At 36.8% G+C, this 19,737-nt stretch overlaps 1 protein-coding gene across 1 annotated transcript; it reads left to right on the top strand.

The window, feature by feature from the left end:
- The first annotated feature begins 247 nt into the window (after positions 1 to 247).
- On the top strand, positions 248 to 18,504 carry LGI1 (leucine rich glioma inactivated 1). Its single transcript, XM_075935146.1, has 8 exons — positions 248 to 1,277; positions 1,630 to 1,701; positions 5,480 to 5,551; positions 5,647 to 5,718; positions 12,446 to 12,517; positions 14,704 to 14,873; positions 15,316 to 15,480; positions 16,981 to 18,504. Exons 1-8 carry the CDS (start codon positions 1,087 to 1,089, stop codon positions 17,796 to 17,798), a joined length of 1,632 nt encoding a protein of 543 aa, XP_075791261.1. The 5' UTR covers positions 248 to 1,086; the 3' UTR covers positions 17,799 to 18,504.
- The last annotated feature ends 1,233 nt before the right edge of the window (positions 18,505 to 19,737 follow it).

Raw genomic sequence — 19,737 nt, 5'->3', positions numbered from 1 at the left:
AAACTAATTTCAGTTGGGGGTTTTAGTTACTATTGTAATACTAACTGATAAATAATAATAAAAATGATAGGTACCAATCCTGCTCTCACTGAAATAAGATTCCTTCTTCATAGTGTTTGTAATGTTTTTAGATTCTTTAAACAACTAGTTTTCCCTTTTTCTTCCTAAAATGATTAAATCAGGCACTATCAAATACATTTCTAAATTGAACTTTATTGAATACTATGTATTTTGAACATTCATTGATGTATCTTATTTATTAGACATGCGAGACAGGTAAGGGTGGGTTTTTTTTAAATGCAGTGTGGCAAAAGCTTTTCATTATAGAATATTTTCTTAGAAAGGACAGTTAAAGGCTTTCTCTCATGCTCAGTAATATTTTCCATGTGTGCCTGTTTGTTTTTCAGTGAGACAACCATGTGCAATAAAGGTCAAGGATAGAAATTAATATAACAGTTTTTGTAGCAATGCTTTTGATGGTTTCACTATATTTCATTTTCCAATGGATATTGGCTTTTTTTTTTTTACTTTTTCTTTCGCTTGTAATATGTAAAGCACAATTCCCAAAGGTTTATGAGGTTGTAGGGATCCAGAAAAAGATGACTGTATCTCTGTATCTCCCCACACATGCACACTCCACCCCACACCCACTCACCCACCCACCAGCACAACATAATGCTGTACTATTTTTGGTAACAAGGAAGGGCCTCCCTATGAAAACAGAAAGCAGTGTATTTTCTCAGTTACATCAACTTGCAATCTAATGCTGTGTTGTGCTCAGTGTTTTTGTGGTGATGCAAGTCTTTTTTTTCCCTCCCTACAGCCGGTTGGATTTTCCCCATCTTACAGCACCTCGCAGGTCCCTTCTCTGAGCAGTACGTTGCCTGAGTGAGTAGAAACACAGAGATCAGCTGCAGGTTTTTCTATCTTCAAACACAGATACAGAGGGAAAGGGAAAAGGGTTGGAAAAGGAGAGACAAATATTGACTTGGCCTTATAGAAAGACATCCAGCGACCGAATAAAGAAGCCCTGTTCATGTTTTGGGATATTCTTTCAACTGGCTGGAACCAGAGTGGATCAAAAGAATGGGAAATGCCAGCAGACCCTTTAGAAGAATTGCTTATTTCCTATGCCTTTTATCTGTGCTTTTGCTGACTGAAGGGAAGAAATCAGTGAAGCCAAAATGTCCTGCCTGGTGTACTTGTACCAAAGATAATGCTTTATGTGAAAATGCCAGATCTATTCCAACCAACGTTCCGCCTGATGTTATCTCACTGTAAGGGCTGTAAGCATTTGGTTATTTAATTTATTATTTAAAATGAACTATTATGTTTGGTGTTTTCAGCACAGATTGAATGATGCTTGCAGTAGGGAATATACTTTCCACATTCAAAATCATCAGATAAAATATTGAAATTGTGTTGCATCCCTGAATCCTCATTTTTACATCTCCTTCTTGTATACATGTATGTTTTCTGCCTTTATCTGCATTATGTGAAACCTGTAAGAGATTTGTTTTTATTGCTAATTAATAGTAGCTTTGTAAAGAAATTATAGTGATTCACAGATCAGGGTTGTAATGATGAATATTTGAGATCACATTAACATATTTTTTCCCTTCTTTCCAGATCCTTTGTGAGATCTGCTTTTACTAAAATCCCAGAAGGGAGTTTTTTGCTCACACCGTCTCTGCAGCTTCTGTGAGAAATATTTATATAATATAATTATTTGTTATGAAACATATCTATCCATAAACAGTACAGTAAGGGGCTGAATACTCATTTTATAAGAAATAGTTAATACACAAACAGTTAGACTTTGAAGTAAAGGTAATTTTGACAATGGCATATGTTTAAGGAGATAGGGGTGTTAAACTGTATGTACTTATTTGGTGGTTTGCGGTTTTATTAATTATTAATTATTACTATTATTTGCTGTCAGTGGTACTTCAAATAGATTAAATTCTGAAGATTACTTTCTTTGATGACAGATATGTATTGTACTCTAATGGGTATTACTGAGGGGGTCTGAGCATTACAACAAGTATGCCTTTTTGTTTTCTGAAATCTTAGATCCTGATCCCCTTGACAAGATGTTCAGGACATCTCAGGATCAAGCCCTTCATTTCAATGGGATGAATCCTGAAGTCCTTACTCAGGAAAAACTACCATTAATTTCAGTGGAAGTGTAGACACTAAAGTAGGAGAATTACCTGAGTAAAGATGAATTTGGCCCATCATTTGTTATTTTGCATTCTTTAAGATAGTGATATTTATGAAAATTGTAATTTCTTAAGCAGTCATTAAAAATTAAACACTATGGCAGTGTATGCACTGAATAGAACACTGGAGTATTGTGAGATATCTAGATTCATTTGTGTATAAAAATTTACAGATTCTCCAGAGAAATGGCTCTCTAGAAAACTGGAAAGGGTGGTTATATAATCACTAGCCTTATAAAGATATAGGAGACATAAACTTAAACTGTTTGTATTGGGTTTGCTATCAGTTTGAGATGTATCCAAATTTGTTTCAGAAACCTGACAAAGAGAGGTTTTTTTCAGACTGTCCAAAAATGAAACAGGCCACCTGTGTATGACTGATTTCATATGTGTAGCAGATATGCTCTGAAGTGAAATGTTGATGTATAAGAGCACTAAGGCTGTTACATTAAACTATTGGTGCTTTGGTAGCTGAAGCCATGACTCAAACTGTGCTTTTCTACCTCAAGTGGAGCTGATAAGGAGGTGCAGGCAACTGTACAATTTTGGATACAGGGTAAATAGGTAAATGTAGTTACTATGACAACCTGAATGCATTGTGCCTTATGCCCTATAATATTTTCCGAAGTGGTCACAGATCGCAAAAGGGACAAAACCCACATGACTTCTAATCTGGGCCTTCCAAGAGAGAAAAAAAGAAGTAGCTGAATTTGTATTATATTGCTTATGTGTCAGTAAAGTGAAAAGGACATCATAACCCTCCTTCTGGGCCATGACATGCCACCTACATTTACCAATCCTATTTCTAGCATGGGCCATAGAATAGGTTAAATAGAGAAGATCGGGAGCTCCTTGGAGCAAGGGTCATTTTTTGTTCTGTATACGTCTACATTGGCCCCTTTTCTGGAAGGGGCATGTTAATTTCACGAGTCGTAATAGGGAAATCCACGGGGGATTTAAATACCCCCCGCGGCATTTAAATAAAAATGTCCGCCGCTTTTTTCCGGCTTTTAGAAAAGCAGGAAAAGAACGTCTACACTGGCCCTGATCCTCCGGAAAAAGCACCCTTTTCCGGAGGATCTTCTTTGAAGTAGGAATAAGATCCTCCGGAAAAGGGCGCTTTTTCCGGAGAATCGGGGCCAGTGTAGACGCTCTTTTCCGGCTTTTCTAAAAGCCGGAAAAAAGCGGCGGACATTTTTATTTAAATGCCGCGGGGGATATTTAAATCCCCCGCGCATTTCCCTATTGCGATTTCAAAAATTACCATGCCCCTTCCGGAAAAGGGGCCAATGTAGACGTAGCCATATATTTGTACTGCAGCTAGAACAATAGGGTCCAGGTCTATGACCAGACCCTAGCATACTAAACGAACAAACAAACAAACAAATAAATACTTCAGATCATATTTCCATGATATACCATTCAACTTCAATAATACATGTTCCACATGTTGTTGCTAACAAAATGCTGCAACTTACCAAAACAGTTTTTGTTCCATTGTGGGCTTTGACAAGTAGTACGCTAAAACAATACAAACCATCCCCAGATTGCTCACTTAATAAATCAGTTTGTGATTGGCAACAAAACAACCTCAGCCCATTCCACATTTGGGAGAAAAGGAAGGAAAGAAAATGTAACTTCATATACATCCTCCTGCTCTGGCTGAGTTCAAGCAGCTTCTAAAAGATAGAACATAGTCAATGCCTCTAGAGGGCTCATAAACTATTTAAAGGGATGTAATACTATTCTTGTACACTACAAAAAGGTAAGATCATGATCAAATTAAAATTACCTTTAGAAAATACGTTAATAGTATATAAGTAAATATGAATTACGGACAGGCTATGATCAGATCTACCATGTGGGTCTCAAGAAGGATTTGGTCTCAAAAATTTGAGACCCGCGTGTCAGAAAATCTTTCCTATTACCACCATTCCTAAAATCTATGTCAAACTCTTTAACTGGAGAGAACATAACCTATAGTAGCAGAGCTGCTCAAAGAGAATAATTGAGCTGGAAATTATTTTTAATGCAGGATCCCAAAGAAGAAATTAACTTATTAGGATAAATATATTAACTCATGCTTGTAATTTTGAACATTTAAGTACCTCTGGATATTTTACTATAAGTCCATGTACCCTTGAAGTTCAGTTGATTGTAATTCCATTGAAGAAAGTGAAGTTTATCTTCATTGACAATCCTCAGGCATAGTTGGAGTGTGGCAATCCAAAATGGATTTTAAATGGCGAGGTGGAAACTTGTCTATTAACTATAAACAGGATGGAGCATTACTCAATTATATGAAAGATGAAAATATTTTATGGGAAAAATTAAATGTGGTGGCAGTATATTGGAGGACAGACCAAAAGAAAAAAATGTACATGTATAATGAAACCTGCACAATAAACCACCTCCAGTAGGCAAAATCCATTTTAAAATATGGTTCTACTCTGAACGCTAAGTTAAAATGGCTTTAAGGGAGTCCATATTCATTATATCCCAAATTACCTCATTTCACAAATTAAATATTTTTTCCTAACTGCCAGATCTGCAAACCCAACTTTGAATTTGAATGTCAAGCTAGGTACTTCTCCAACATCATCATCAAAAATAAAGGTTCTGCAGGACAATTCAGGTCTAGAGATACCCATGCACCTTTGTCTTCTTGGTATGGCTTTTTAGTGACACTTGTGCAGTCCTATTGCTTTCAAGGCATTTGCATAGGTATCGGAGGGCATGTCTACACTAGGGATTTATTTTGAAATAATGCCTCTTATTTCAAAATAACAAGCCTGTTATTTCATCCACAGTACCAAGCCTATTATTTCAAAATAAGGGGCTGGTTATTTCAGAATAATAACTCCTGCTTAAGCTTGTTTCTAAATAGTTATTTCAGGAGTTATTATTTCTAAATAAGTTATTTCAAAATAATTTCCCAGTTTAGACATGCCCTGATTGATCTGATAAACACATGCTTAAATCCTGCTGAACTCAATGGAGCTCCATCAGTTTACATCAGCTAACAATCTAGTCCTTAAACTAGAAAGCAAATCAGGTTTGCTTTCCTTAGGGTCATTGCCTATGGTTAGTTTCATATGATGCTATGTGTAAGCAGTGCACTTCAGACATATTATCTGCAACTCTTACTCAGACAAACCTTTGCTGTGGTCAGTGAGTGTTTGGTCTATACGTGAACTTCTGGATCATGGTCTAAAAAAGTATAAAAATCTAACTGTATTTTGTATTTCTCTGTGCAGGTTGTTTACATCAAACTCTTTTGATGTTATTAGTGATGATGCTTTCATGGGCCTTCCTCATCTAGAATATTTGTGAGTGGACAAAATGTTTCTTGAATTATGGACTAAGAGGAATTTCCAAGTTACAGGCATTGCTTTAATGAAAATGAATTTCTGACCCATTACAGGTTCATAGAGAACAACAGCATTAAGTCAATTTCAAGAAATACTTTTCGAGGACTTAAATCTTTAATTCACCTGTAAGTAAAGTGTTTTCTTGTATTTCTTAGTAACTTGAACAACTGTGGTTTAATTTAGCATTTGATATTATGTCATCATTGTTGTTTAAACTATGTCAATATTTATATTGCGGAGACCAGAAACAGCAAAAAACTTTCTTTCCCTCAGTCATCCTATCCTACCTTGTGTAGGAAGAATGATGAAGGAATGGTGCAGTTGGCTGCTTTCTCTTCTCTCCTGTACACTAATCAGAGAAGCAAGGATAGGACTATGATCTTGCTGTTCAAGAATAGTTTTAGAAAGACAATTAGCTAAACTACGAAAAGCTCAAATTTCATGTTAAATCCAGAAACAAAAATATAGAAGTAGAAACTGAAAGCATGCAAGCCTAGGAGAATATACTGACACCTGTAACATTTAACTGCAAATTTATGAACAATATTTGCAGAGACTGATCTATCAAAGCTAGCCTACTACGATGTTTAAATTAAAAGGTGTGTGGCATTTTCAGCCAGATTTTACAAACTATATGTATCCATATTAAAATAATTGTTTATAGAAAAAATGAAACTTCTTTTCAAAATATAGCACTTTCTTTTTTATATATAAAAATATATAGAAAATAAGATGATGCTTTATTATGTAGAATTTGCTGTCTATAAAGTCTAAATAACATTAATTGGCTAAAATGTCTGGAGTGTGACTAACATATACATGAAGCCCTATACTGATCATTTACATTCACAGGCATATATCTTGATGTATTTGTCATATGCAGGGGGAGTGTATTCTGACCTTTTGTCCTCAACATAATAGCCTCTAAAAGGAGTACAGGGTCACTTAGCTTTTTGTTTCAGATATGTTCAGACAAGGGGAAAGCACAATTTTACCTATATATGGTGATTGCACAAATAATTAATTCCATTTCACTCAATTCTGCACCATCTAACAAATACTTCACAGGCTACTATAGACCAGGTCCTCAGCTGGTGTACACTAAATTCGCTGTGACTATTCATATGTGTAAAGTTATTCACACACATAAATATTTGCGGGTCTAGGATGAGAGAGAGAAAAAGAGAGAGAGAGAGAGAGAGAGAGAGAGCCAGAGAGAGAGAGAGAGACATAAGATGTGTGATATATACAAAAAAATGTGTTTTATACTTACAAGTGTGATTATGTAATTAAAAAAGACAAATGGGATAAGATTGTTGATAACTTGAAAGGCCCCTATTCTGTAAATACTTATGAACATGAATAGCTTTACATGTAAAAATAATCCCATTATATTATTTATTTTATTAATTTATTTATTATGTGGCTGCTGCTATAGGTGTGCAAAATGTTTTTCCAACGTAGAAGAGCATACATACCATCCCTATTCCAAAAAGCACAAAATTTGAAAAATAATACCATGTCTTAACTGTTGTGCTGGCTTGTAGGGGGGACCTCTCAATAGTTTCCTAAGGGAAAGTATATGTAGGAGATAAAAGAATATTCTGAGCAGCCACTGTTCTCTGCATGTGGTTGCACACAGCACCTTGGGAGATGGGCTTATATATCATTCAGTTTCTTCACATGAAGAACTTATCTTCAATTCAATAGAAGCTGTTGTATTAATCTAAATGGAATATATGAGGGAAAAGGTGTTAACATAACCCAGTCATTGTTGAACATTAAACAGTGTTAAACAAGATTTAGGGTTTGGTATACAAAGACCCCAGGCTGCTTAGAGCCATGGCAAACACACCATTAAGAAAAATTAACCTTATATTAAAGAAAAGAAGGAAAATCAGGTCAAGCATTTAAATATAAATATGAAATAAGGTTTTCAATTTAACCTTCTTTGTTCCCTTTACCAGAGAAAGTTTTTTGAAGGAAAATGCCCTTTGTCAGACAGTCTTTTAGATGGTATCAAAGACAGTAATAATGGTTCTTCTGGGGAAAAGAGAAAAAACGTAGTTGAGATGGATTAGAACAGTTGTTGCTGTTGTTAAAATCCAATTTTGTTTCATCACAGGGCTGTTGGGATTCAGCTGGAGTTGGTAGAGGTGGCAAAGTCATCTCAATGTTGGGGAAGCAGGGGTTGGGAGAAGGGGTCTGATCAAGACATCTCTCTGAATTAAGTTGAAGAAGATCTGGGGTCTCAGAAAGTGGTTGGGGCAGCAACCATGATGGGAGCTCACTCCAGAAGCCAATTTGTCTCCATGAAGTCTAATTTTTTAAAGATCTACAAAGGGATTTATGGGTGAATTAGTGATCTTCCCTTATAATAGTTAATTCATGTAGAACAGCCTCTGCAGAACTACACCTGCTACAATCACCAAAAGAGATTGCACCTGAGGAAAGGAGTCATATTTCCCTGGGCTTCTGCAGCATTGGGATAAGTTCCATTACTAACTTTGCTCTTTTGAGGGGTCTTTTTGGAAAATATTTTAACTTACAAGCATTTACACTTCTCAAGAAGAACAAATAGGATACAACCACAGTCAAAATCAAACTGTAAAAGGTTAAAAATCACAGATCACAAGAGGAAAAGATCTAAAGAAAAGTTGATATAAAGAAAAATTGGATAAAGTGACTGAAACAAAATCAAAATAAAATCCTGAAACCTTAATGAGAAAGAAACAGATGCATTTTCTCATGCTTTGTGCTTCTAATTTTTAATGACCTTTTACTGTGCAAACCCAATTAAAAAACCATTCAATTGCTTGTAAAGAAACCAATTGCCACATTCGTAAATCTTTGAGATCTGAGTCATAGTGCCAATAAATGTTTTATTGATCTCAAGGGCCAAAAGAATTAAGAGGTGTTATAAACTCTTTCACTGCCGGTGACGTAGTGAGGGTGCTGTCCACTCTTGTGACCCTGGATCCCCTCTGGATTTGCATTCGCTGGTTGCTGAGTTTTGCTGTGTGTGACCCCTACCCGAGGGGTCACACACAGCAACCAGTGAATGCAAAACCAGAGAGGATCCAGGGCCACAAGAGTGGACAGCACCCTCACTACATCACACTGCCAAACACCAAAACAGTGGTACAAATGTTTGGGGAGTAGCAAGGGGTTTCTACAAAGACCCTGGTTTACTTAGTTTCTTTGACAAACATCCATATGCATGCCTTCTAAAGTGGGAAATGTGTTGATTAAACCACAAGAAAGAACAAGAAACAGCAACATTAAAATTTCAGAGTCACTTACTATATATACCAGCAACCTTTCTGTGATGAAAAAGGTCAATTTTACTCTCAGTCCCGATGTGTGAAGGGTATTAATTTCTCCTGTTTTTAACAGACGTACACAAGGTGGAGAAGAGACAGGATAGAAAAGGTGGGGGAAATATAGCTTTTGTTAATGTCCTTGGAACCAGTGTTCTGTTACAAATGGATGCTTTCAATTTGTGCGGCGACCACAACTGTTGCCCTTGTCACAGGCTCACATTCTTATCAAGATGTCATCTGGGTTGGCTCTTTTCTCATTAGTCAAAGCAGGGCTGGATAACCCATTATCTAATTGTGCTGATACATGTAGTAAAAATTTTTCAGGATCCAGTGAATAACTGAGAGAGCTTAAACAAGAGGAAGGCCTCATGGCCTTCCTCTCAGAAAGAAACTCCTTTGGTCAGGCCTGCTTTTTTTGTCTTGGGGAAAGGAAGATGAGATGAGACATGTTGAGTCATGTTTAGATTTTTTTAAAGTATTTAAGACACACACACACCCCCAACCCAAAAAGGGGTGGAATGTAGGAAACATAGTGCATCCCCTCATTATTTTGTCTACCAAATAGTGTTAATGTTGGATACACTAATTTGAGTTCATTCATTTCCAGACCTGCATTTTCTTGTTTGGATTCACTCAGTCTCTCTTTCTGATTTTCTTGTGGCCGTTTATAATATTATTTATTGAAAATAACTTGATCTACTTCTCCTGGTTAATTCCCAAGCAAGCAAAAAGTTACAGGTTTAATTGTCACAACAGACTTTTGCGGACAGAATAACTTCTGGATCAGGTTCATAAACTATTGAGTGTGACCAGTTTAATCCCTGTTTGTACAATCCCTGTCCTTTGCTAGAATGTGTCTAAATACACAGACAGAATATAACAACTAGATTCTCTGAGGCACATTTCTCTTGAAAAAGAGCAAATACTAGTATAATGTAAACTACATCAAAGAGACTCATGGTAATTATGCATACTAATGAGTTCCATGAAGTGATGACATAATATGACCTATGTTCTGTACACTCCACCCATTTCCTTTTCATAAGCTAATTTTTGCATTACAGTAAAATTATCCAAACATCTGTGTTTTTTATTTATGAAAAGAACTCTGATACCTGTACTGTGTCCTCATTGAAGCATAGCCACATCTAGCATACACAATTTAAGAAAATTCATTTTGCAGAGTGGATTTTTTTTTAAAGCATAGGAGTGGTACAATTGCATTTTTGACTCATTTAATACCATAACCCTAAACTGTAGAATATTTTAGTTCAGAAAAAAACTTTAAACTATGTCTACACAGCAGTTATTCCGAAATAACATAGTCCATGTCTATGCTATAAGAAGTTATTTTGACATGTCAAAATAATGTCAAGCTGGAGAACTTCTTACTCCGACTCCTGTAACCCTCATTTTACTAGGAGTAAGGGAAGTTGGAGGAAGAGTGCTCCTTTTTGGACTTCCTGCTGTATAGATAGCACCAAAAGCCAAAATAAGCTATTTCAACTTAAGCTACGCAATTGACAGCTCAAGATGTGTAGCTTATTTTGGATTTAGCCCTGCTGTGTAGACATGTCCTAATATACAAGATGAAACAAAAGACAGAACTATGCAGCACTTTAAAGACTAACAAGATGGTTTATTAGGTGATGAGCTTACGTGGGCCAGACCCACTTCCTCAAAACAAGTTGTGGAAGAAAATTGGCATGACCATATATACCAAAGAGATACATTAAAAAAAATGTGAACACATATAAAATTGACAAATCAGATTTTAGAGCAGAGGGGAAGCGTGGGACGGGGGGGGGGGGGGGTTAGTGTTTATGAGATAATGATATTAGGGGTGATAATTGGGGAAGCTACCTTTGTAATGGGTAAGGTAGTTAGCATCTTTGTTAAGGCCTTAATAAAGGCCTACAGGGCCGCAGAGGAGGGGCGAACTCCATCCAATAGGCGCACTTGCCCTCTCCCCTCCCCCGTTCAGTGTGGGGTGGGCAGACCCCGTCACAAGAGGTAATAAGATATTCTTATCCCTTTGTAATGATTCCTAACATTTTATTTGCCTCTGACTGCCACTGCACACTGAGTGGATGTTTTCAGAGAATTATCCACAATGATTCCAAGATCTCTCTCTTGAGTAGTTGTAGCTAAATTAGTCCAAATAATATTGTATGTATAGTTGGGATAATGTTTTCCAATGTGCACTACTTTACATTTATCAACATTAAATTTCATTTGCCATTTTGTTGCCCAATCACTTAGTTTGGTGAGATCTTTTTGAAGCCCTTCACAGTTTGCTTTGGTCTTAACTGTCTTGAGCAGTTGGGTATCATCTGCAAATTTTGCTACATCACTGTTTACCTCTTTTTCTAGATCATTTATAAATACATTGAATAGGATTGGTCCCAGGACAGACCCATTGGAGACCCCACTAGTTACCTCCCTCCACTCTGAAAACTTGCCATTTATTGCAACCCTTTTTTCCCTGTCTTTTAACCAATTATCAGTCCATGAAAGGACCTTACCTCTTATCCCATGACAGCTTAATTATGAGCCTTTGGTGATGGACCTTGTCAAAGGCTTTCTGGGAATCTAAGTACACTATATCCACTGGATCCCTCTTGTCCACATATTTTTTGATCCCCTCAAAGAACTCTAGTAGATAGGAAGGTATGATTTCCTTTTACAGAAACCATGTTGACTTTCCCCCAACAAATTATGTTTATCTATGTGTCTGACCATTTTATTCTTTACTATAGTTTTAACTAATTTGCCCAGTACTGACATTAGACTTACTCATCTGTAATTGCCAGGATCACCTCTAAAGCCCTTTTTAAATATTGGTGTGACGTTACCTGATGAAAACTTAATGAAATAATTATTTTTGAAGTATGTTCACATCTTCTATCCTTTTTTATCAATTGAGACTGTTGGATACTCTCTTCGTTTAATTTTCTTGACAATCAAAGCCACAGTATTGTCATTTTTTGTTGGAAAGATAATTTTTTTAACCCTTACTAATCCAAGCAAGAAAACTTTTGGGCTTAACTTGATATTGACCTCCAATTTCCGTTTTTATAAATGTATTGACTCCCAAAAATGTTAATTACTTGATATTTTCAGAAGCCATGAACCAGTGACAGCTAGCTACAGTATCAAGAATCCAGTGTTTAAGATAGATTGAAGTTCCTAGAAAGTGGACATGGAGGCAGGACACTGCAATATTATGAAAACAAACTAGCTATCCAGAAAGGAAGACATTTGTGTGTCCAGTCAGGATTAATCATTTTAAAATAATGGTGTTGGCAAAATACCAGTGGTGAACACATTTTCTACCATCCTGAGTGAAGTACTGTAAATGCTACAAGAATTTTGAAAAGCAAGAGAGGTACAAAGTAAATGACTTATTCTTCAAAGTAATCTTGTAGAATTAAGTGCTGAAGTACATTATTATTCTTTACCCATAAAAAACAATATTGCATTTTATAGAAATGTATTATCCGATGAGCTGATATATTTTCTTTTACAGGAGTCTTGCAAACAATAATCTCCAAACACTTCCAAAAGACATATTCAAAGGACTGGATTCTTTAACAAATGTGTAAGCAAATATAAATTTCTTATTTTCATATATTATGGTTAGAAAAACAGGCCATTGCTTAATGGTAATGCCTGAAAGATATTGTAAATTACTTGGTTTACAATTGTGGTTACATTAATTTTCACCTTTCTTTTAACTTCTTTAGTGATATAAAATAAACAAGATAAACTTAGTAACAGGACACACTTAGGATCCAGTAGACATTCAGTCCAGTGAACAGTGCACAGGGGGAAGTGTCTTATCACATTAGTGGGTGGATGCAGTAGAAGCAGATGTGGGTTTGATTTATGCTTATTGTTGTCAATATTGTATAGGTGTTATGTATTATATATATTTAATAATAAAAAGTCTTCATTGTCATAATTCCAATACAATGACACTTATATATGGCCTTTGAAATAAGAAGACACATCATTTGGAATACATGACATGAAAGTAGGAAAAAGGATACTTGATGAGAATGAGAACATTTTAGGTTCCCAATATAGTCTAAGAGTAGGCTATATTTAAATGCAATGATCATTTTAAATCTCAGTACAAGTATTTTACCCCCGACTAACTCAAATTGCAACCAAAACAAAATATAAATTAGTTTTAAATTTGAAAATTGTAAACCAAAGTATCTTAAACACATGCAAAAGTACAAGATATATTTTGAATGATATAGTAGGACTGAATCTTCGCTGGAGGAGTCCTGTGAGAGACAATGTGCAAAATTCTGGCTTCCCCCGGTACATTAATAGATATGTAGTGTTCCCTGCAGCAATAAGTTCTGGAGCTGGCCCAACAGCACTCCATGGGTACTTGGGGGGTAGTCAAGGGAGTGGACTGCTACTCTTCCCTCTCTATGCCTTCTAGAATTTGGCAACACACAGCATGGGGTTTTGTACTGCTTCTGATCACAGCAGTTCTGCAATACTCCAGTACAGTTCTTCATCCACACTCCCAGTATTCCCCGAGGCATTCTTCAAAATTATGCCAAGAATATGCAGATTGCATCAGAACATCACTAATCAGCCACTAAAGTTCCCCACAGACGCAGTGCTCGTCACAGGGACCCAATCCTGCAAGGCCTGTGATACCCTCTACATCATTGCTACTCAACTTTGGAAGTCCCGCGGGGGGCCATAGTGATACTCACATGCCAAGGGCCGCAACTTAAGTGTGGTTGCATATAACTGCAAATACATATGCAAATATATGCAAATAGCTTCTTTCACACTGATGGGCATGAATACAAAGATTAAGCCGCAGTGCTGGACCCAAACATGGCCAGTGTACGCCAGTCAGCGCCTCTCAGACTCTGTCCACAATGCTAGCAGCCAGCACTTCCTACAGTGCCCTAGCATTCCCAGTACCTCCTCCTCAGGGCTAGGAATGCCAACACCCTGTACTCATCTGTTCCAGCCAGCCTGTCCACTTGCATCTTTCAATGCTCACCCCTCCTGGGAGACGCCTCGCTGTTGTGGAGTGTGTTCCCACTGGAGGCCATATTCAAAAGATCCCACTCACAGGCCATGTGCTGAGCCCTGCGTAAATCCAAACTGCAGGCCGCAAACAAATAGGCCATGGGCCGCATATAGCTCGCAGGCTGCATGTTGAGTAGCCCTGCTCTACATAATGAGTGTTAAGGGTCTCAGAATCTTGTAAGAGGCACTCAGTATCTTGCAAATGCCATAGTTCAATCCAAAGGGAGTTAAACTTATGTCCTTTATGGCCTCTAATGAGTATGTCTAATTAAAGGAGAGAAGAAAAAGGGGTAACAGAGAAGAACTTTCCACTGATGACTATATTAGTCTATCATTTGTCATCTGCAATGTCCTTGTTGGGAAATGATAAACAATGAGAAGCAGAAAATCCCAAGATGTGGGCTAAAGAGTTGGATGGAATTTAAGTACCTGTAAATTTGGGGATATCAGCAGAGCAGATACTCCCATTAATCTTCAATTTCAATTTCTCTTGATATCTTAATTATCATTAAAATTATTTAAAACTGCAGGTAGTTTTAACAAACTGTACTGGTGCTTTTATTTGGTTGGGTTTTTTTTTAAATTTGTTCAGGACAAATTTGTTTAGGAAAGTCCAGCCTTCTCATAAGAGAAAGCAAGAAGCCCTGGTATTGTTGTCCTATGATATAAAAAGCCAAGCTAATTCATCGTTTGAAGTGTGCAATTTGTGCTTTACAGGGATCTTAGAGGAAATGCCTTTAATTGTGACTGCAAACTGAAATGGTTAGTGGAATGGCTGGGTAGTACCAATGCAACAGTTGAAGACATTTATTGTGAAAGTCCACCAGAACATAAGAAGCGTAAAATCAATAGCCTCTCTCCAAAGGAATTTGATTGTATTATTACAGGTAATGTGTTCTAAATTATTTCATCTCATTACTTTAAAATCAAGGCTATATCTTCTAAATAAAGGCCCAATTCTTCAAGCAGTCTGCATATGGACCTCTCACTGAGTCAACAGGAATTCCTTGAAGAATACAAGGGCCTGATTCAGGAACTTTCTGGGGGGTCTGTTACTACAGTCTTTATTCAGACTCTTAATGGGAGATTTGCCTATGTAATAACTGCAGATTCAGGACCTATAACTGTAACAAGAAGCCCTTTTCAGTTCAGAAAGAATAAGCAGACTTTAAATTTCTGTCTTAATAGCAGGAAAACGAAACTACTTATTAAATGTATTCTTTCAAAATAAATGAGTATTAATTAACACATTACTTTAGTACAGTGAAAAAAATCCATAAGGAAAGAAATGTTCCCTTTAGTTATCAGATGTTATGTGCACTTTTGCAGAATTTGCTGTTTATGAATCCCTGCCATATCAGTCTCTGTCAGTAGATACTTTCTCATACATGAATGATGAGCATGTGGTTATTGCCCAGCCTTTTACTGGAAAATGCATCTTTCTTGAATGGGACCATGTAGAAGGGTCTTTCAGGAATTATGACAACATTACAGGTATGAACACCGCATGCCAAATAACATTACATTAACTGATCTAAATATTGTGCCCATCTATAAAAAGGGGAATAAGAACAACCCAGGAAATTATAGACCGGTCAGTTTAACGTCTGTCCCAAGGAAGATAATGGAGCAGGTAATTAAGGAAATAGTATGCAAACACTTGGAAAGTAATAAAGTGATAGGGAATAGCCAGCATGGGTTTGTGAAGAACAAGTCATGCCAAACTAATCTGATATCTTTCTTTGAAAAGATAACGAGCCTTGTGGATAAGGGAGAAGCGGTGGATGTCATATACCTAGACTTTAGTAAGGCATTTGATACGGTCTCGCATGATATTCTTATTGATAAACTAGGCAAATATAACTTAGATAGGGCCACGATAAGGTGGGTGCATAATTGGCTGGATAACCGTAGTCAGAGAGTTGTTGTTAACGGTTCTAAATCCTGCTGGAAAGGGATAACAAGTGGAGTTCCTCAAGGGTCTGTTTTGGGACCCGTACTATTCAATATCTTCATCAATGATGTAGATATTGGGATAGAGAGTACTCTTATTAAGTTTGCAGATGATACCAAACTGGGTGGGGTTGCGACTTCTTTGGAGGATAGAGACATAATTCAAAATGACCTTAGCAAGTTAGAGAAATGGTCAGAGGTAAACAGGATGAGGTTTAATAAAGAGAAATGCAAAGTGCTCCACTTAGGAAGGAACAATCAGTTCCATACATACAAGATGGGAAGCGACTGTCTAGGAAGGAGCATGGCGGAAAGGGATCTAGGGGTCATAGTGGACCACAAGTTGAATATGAGTCAACAGTGTGATGCTGTTGCAAAAAAAGCAAATATGATTCTAGGTTGTATCAACAGGTGTGTTGTAAGCAAAACTCGTGAAGTCATTCTGCCGCTCTATTCTGCACTAGTTAGGCCTCAGCTGGAGTACTGTGTCCAGTTCTGGGCGCCACATTTCAAGAAAGATGTGGAGAAATTGGAAAGGGTACAGAGAAGAGCGACAAGAATGATTAAAGGTTTAGAGAACATGACCTATGAAGCCAGGCTTCATGAACTGGGCTTGTTTAGTTTGGAAAAAAGAAGATTAAGGGGGGACATGATAGCGGTTTTCAAATATCTAAAAGGGTGTCACAAGGAGGAAGGCGAAAATTTGTTCCTCTTGGTTTCTGAGGACAGGACAAGGAGTAATGGGCTTAAAGTGCAGCAGGGGAAGTTTAGATTGGACATTAGGAAAAAATTCCTAACTGTCAGGGTGGTCAAATATTGGAATAAATTGCCAAGGGAGGTGGTGGAATCTCCCTGTCTGGAGATATTTAAGAACAGGTTAGATAGACATCTGTCAGGGATGGTGTAGACGGAGCTTGATCCTGCCTTGAGGGCGGGGGGCTGGACTCGATGACCTCTCGAGGTCCCTTCCAGTCCTATTATTCTATGATTCTATGATCTAAAAGGCAGTGCTAATATTGTCCTTTACCTTTTTTTTTTTAGGTACTTCAACTGTTGTGTGCAAGCCCATAATTATTGAGACTCAGCTGTATGTAATTGTTGCCCAACTCTTTGGTGGCTCCCATATATACAAGAGAGATATTTCTGCGAATAAGTTTATAAAAATTCAAGACATTGAAATTCTTAAAATCCGAAAACCCAATGACATTGAAACTTTCAGGATTGCAGAAGACTGGTATTTTGTTGTTGCAGACAGTTCAAAAGCTGGCTTTACCACAGTTTACAAATGGAATGGAAATGGCTTTTACTCCCATCAGTCTCTGCATGCGTGGTATAGAGATACTGATGTGGAGTATCTTGAAATTGCTGGAAAACCTCATTTAATTCTGTCTAGTAGTTCCCAAAGACCTGTCATATACCAATGGAACAAAGGAACAACTGAATTTGTTAAACGTCTCGATATCCAAGATATGGAAGATGTGTATGCAGTAAAACACTTCACAGTGAAAGAGGATGTGTACATTTGTTTAACAAGATTTATTGGTGATTCCAAAGTAATGAAATGGGGAGGGTCAGCATTTCTGGATTTACAAAGAATGCCATCCCGAGGATCAATGGTATTCCAGCCTCTTCAGATAAACAATTATCAATATGCCATTCTTGGAAGTGATTATTCTTTTACTCAAGTCTATTATTGGGATACTGAAAAAGCAAAATTTGTGAAGTTTCAAGAATTAAACATACAGGCACCAAGATCTTTCACACATGTTTCCATTGATAAACGAGATTTTCTCTTTGCTTCAAGTTTTAAGGGAACTACATTGATTTATAAACATGTCATAGTTGACTTAAGTGCATGACACTCATAATTCTAAGATTACATCAGACTTTCTACCATAAGTGGACAAAATGAACTAAATGCATGATGACTCTTATCCTACTTCCAGATGAATGCCTTTAAAAGTTGAGATTGCTAGAACAAAATATTACTAGTATCTTCATCTTTAATTGTCAAGTCTAGTGGTGTTGGAAGTTGCATTTTTTTAACAAAAGGAAATTAAATCATTAACTGCTCTTTGCATCCACAATATGTAAATATGTATGCAACTATATCTGTTGCTAGAAGTATTAAAATGTACTTTTCCATTTATTTATTCACCTGTTTGACAACTGCCAAATAAAATGTTTACATTTTCTGTCTTTCACATTCCAAATATAATTATTTACAGGTGATTATTTTTATTTGTGTATATATTATACACATATATAATAAACAACAAGGTGTATTGTACATGGCAGTGTTTTTGTTAGGTGTTTTTTTTAATATTATAAGCCACAAAAATAAAGCACAAGTGGTTTATACATATAAGCACACCCACAATACAGCATTATGCCCAAATCCAATAAGTGATCCTATGCAGACAGACACTTGCACTGATATGGAGCTTCAATAGCTTAAATGAGATTCGCATAGACATAAGTATGAATCCAATTTCAGGATGGAGCATTACTGGAAATCTTTGATTTTTGAATAAAGCTTGGCGAAATCAAAAGAATAAAGTCTTGTCAAGGCCTATCTGCTCCTTCTGTTGAAGAAGAACATAACATGTTGTGTCAGGTGTGATAACACTGTTCTGTACAGTAAGAGAAAGCTAGCAGCACAACTTATTTTTCAGTTAGCATCTTTACTCTGTCTAAGGTTTTACAGACTATTTGCATGTTTTTTTGTAAATTTATCGCTGTCAGTTCTTTTTAGTGTATTTACAATTATTTAAACTTTTATAAGTTTCTCCATTCCTCTGAATTTGGTTAACTGAAGATATTTTTCTGCTAGCCTGTGCTAAAGTTCAGGAAAATATATTGTCTAGAATCAGAGAGTTGTAAGTGTAGCAGGACAAACTCAAAGCATGTGTTAGCAGGTGCAATTCTACCTAATGTCAGCTGTTCTTAAATTACACCCTTCTGAATTTAACTTCAACATGTGTTTAAAGACCACAGATAATGTAGTCTTTTGTGTAACTATAACATGTATAGAATCTGAGACATTAATGCACAGATTTTATTGTTGAAGAATCACATATTAGTCACATTAGTGGCCCCCCAATGTTGGGACAAACTATACCAGGCCAGTCCTTCCTTGGGCTATTTCCACAGTAAAAGGAGCCATTCTGGTGGCTGGAGATCACTGGAGCATAAGGACACACCAGCCATATGTCTTCTATCACCCTTACCTTACTACACACATTACAGTGGCTTTATCCCATCCAAGAACCCCACCAAACTGAAGAGATCCTCCAGGGACCATATCTGCAAGTTTTAAGGAAGTTTTGTATGAGAAAAACTGCACAAAACTGCCCTAGCAATTCCTGGGCTCTGGTTTATATATCCCCTACCTTAAATGCAAATACTTAACTCTTATTAATATTAATTCCATGTAATTCTATTGACTTTGGGTTTTATGAATGGATAGTCAGCTGAACATGAGTTCCCTATAGGTTGTGTCTAGACTACAGGGCTTTTTTTTAAAAAAAATGCCCTTTTTTAAAAAAAACTTCACCTGCGTCTAGAGTGCTGCTGTGTTCTTTCAAAAGTAAATCAAAAGAATGCAGCAGTTTTCTCAACTTGTTTTAGGAGGAATAATGCCTTTTTTCTAAAATGCTCTTTCGAAAAAAGGCTCTATGTAATGCAAACTGCGCTTTTTCAAAAGAGAGCATCCAGACTACCTGGGTGCTCTGTTTCAAAAAAACGGCTTGCTTTTTTAAAAGTACTGGTTGTAGTCTAGATGCTCTTTTTCGAAAG

The sequence above is a fragment of the Pelodiscus sinensis genome, chromosome 8 (genome assembly GCF_049634645.1).
Source record: "Pelodiscus sinensis isolate JC-2024 chromosome 8, ASM4963464v1, whole genome shotgun sequence".
NCBI lineage: Eukaryota > Metazoa > Chordata > Testudines > Trionychidae > Pelodiscus > Pelodiscus sinensis.
This window is presented reverse-complemented; position numbering and strand designations above follow the sequence as displayed.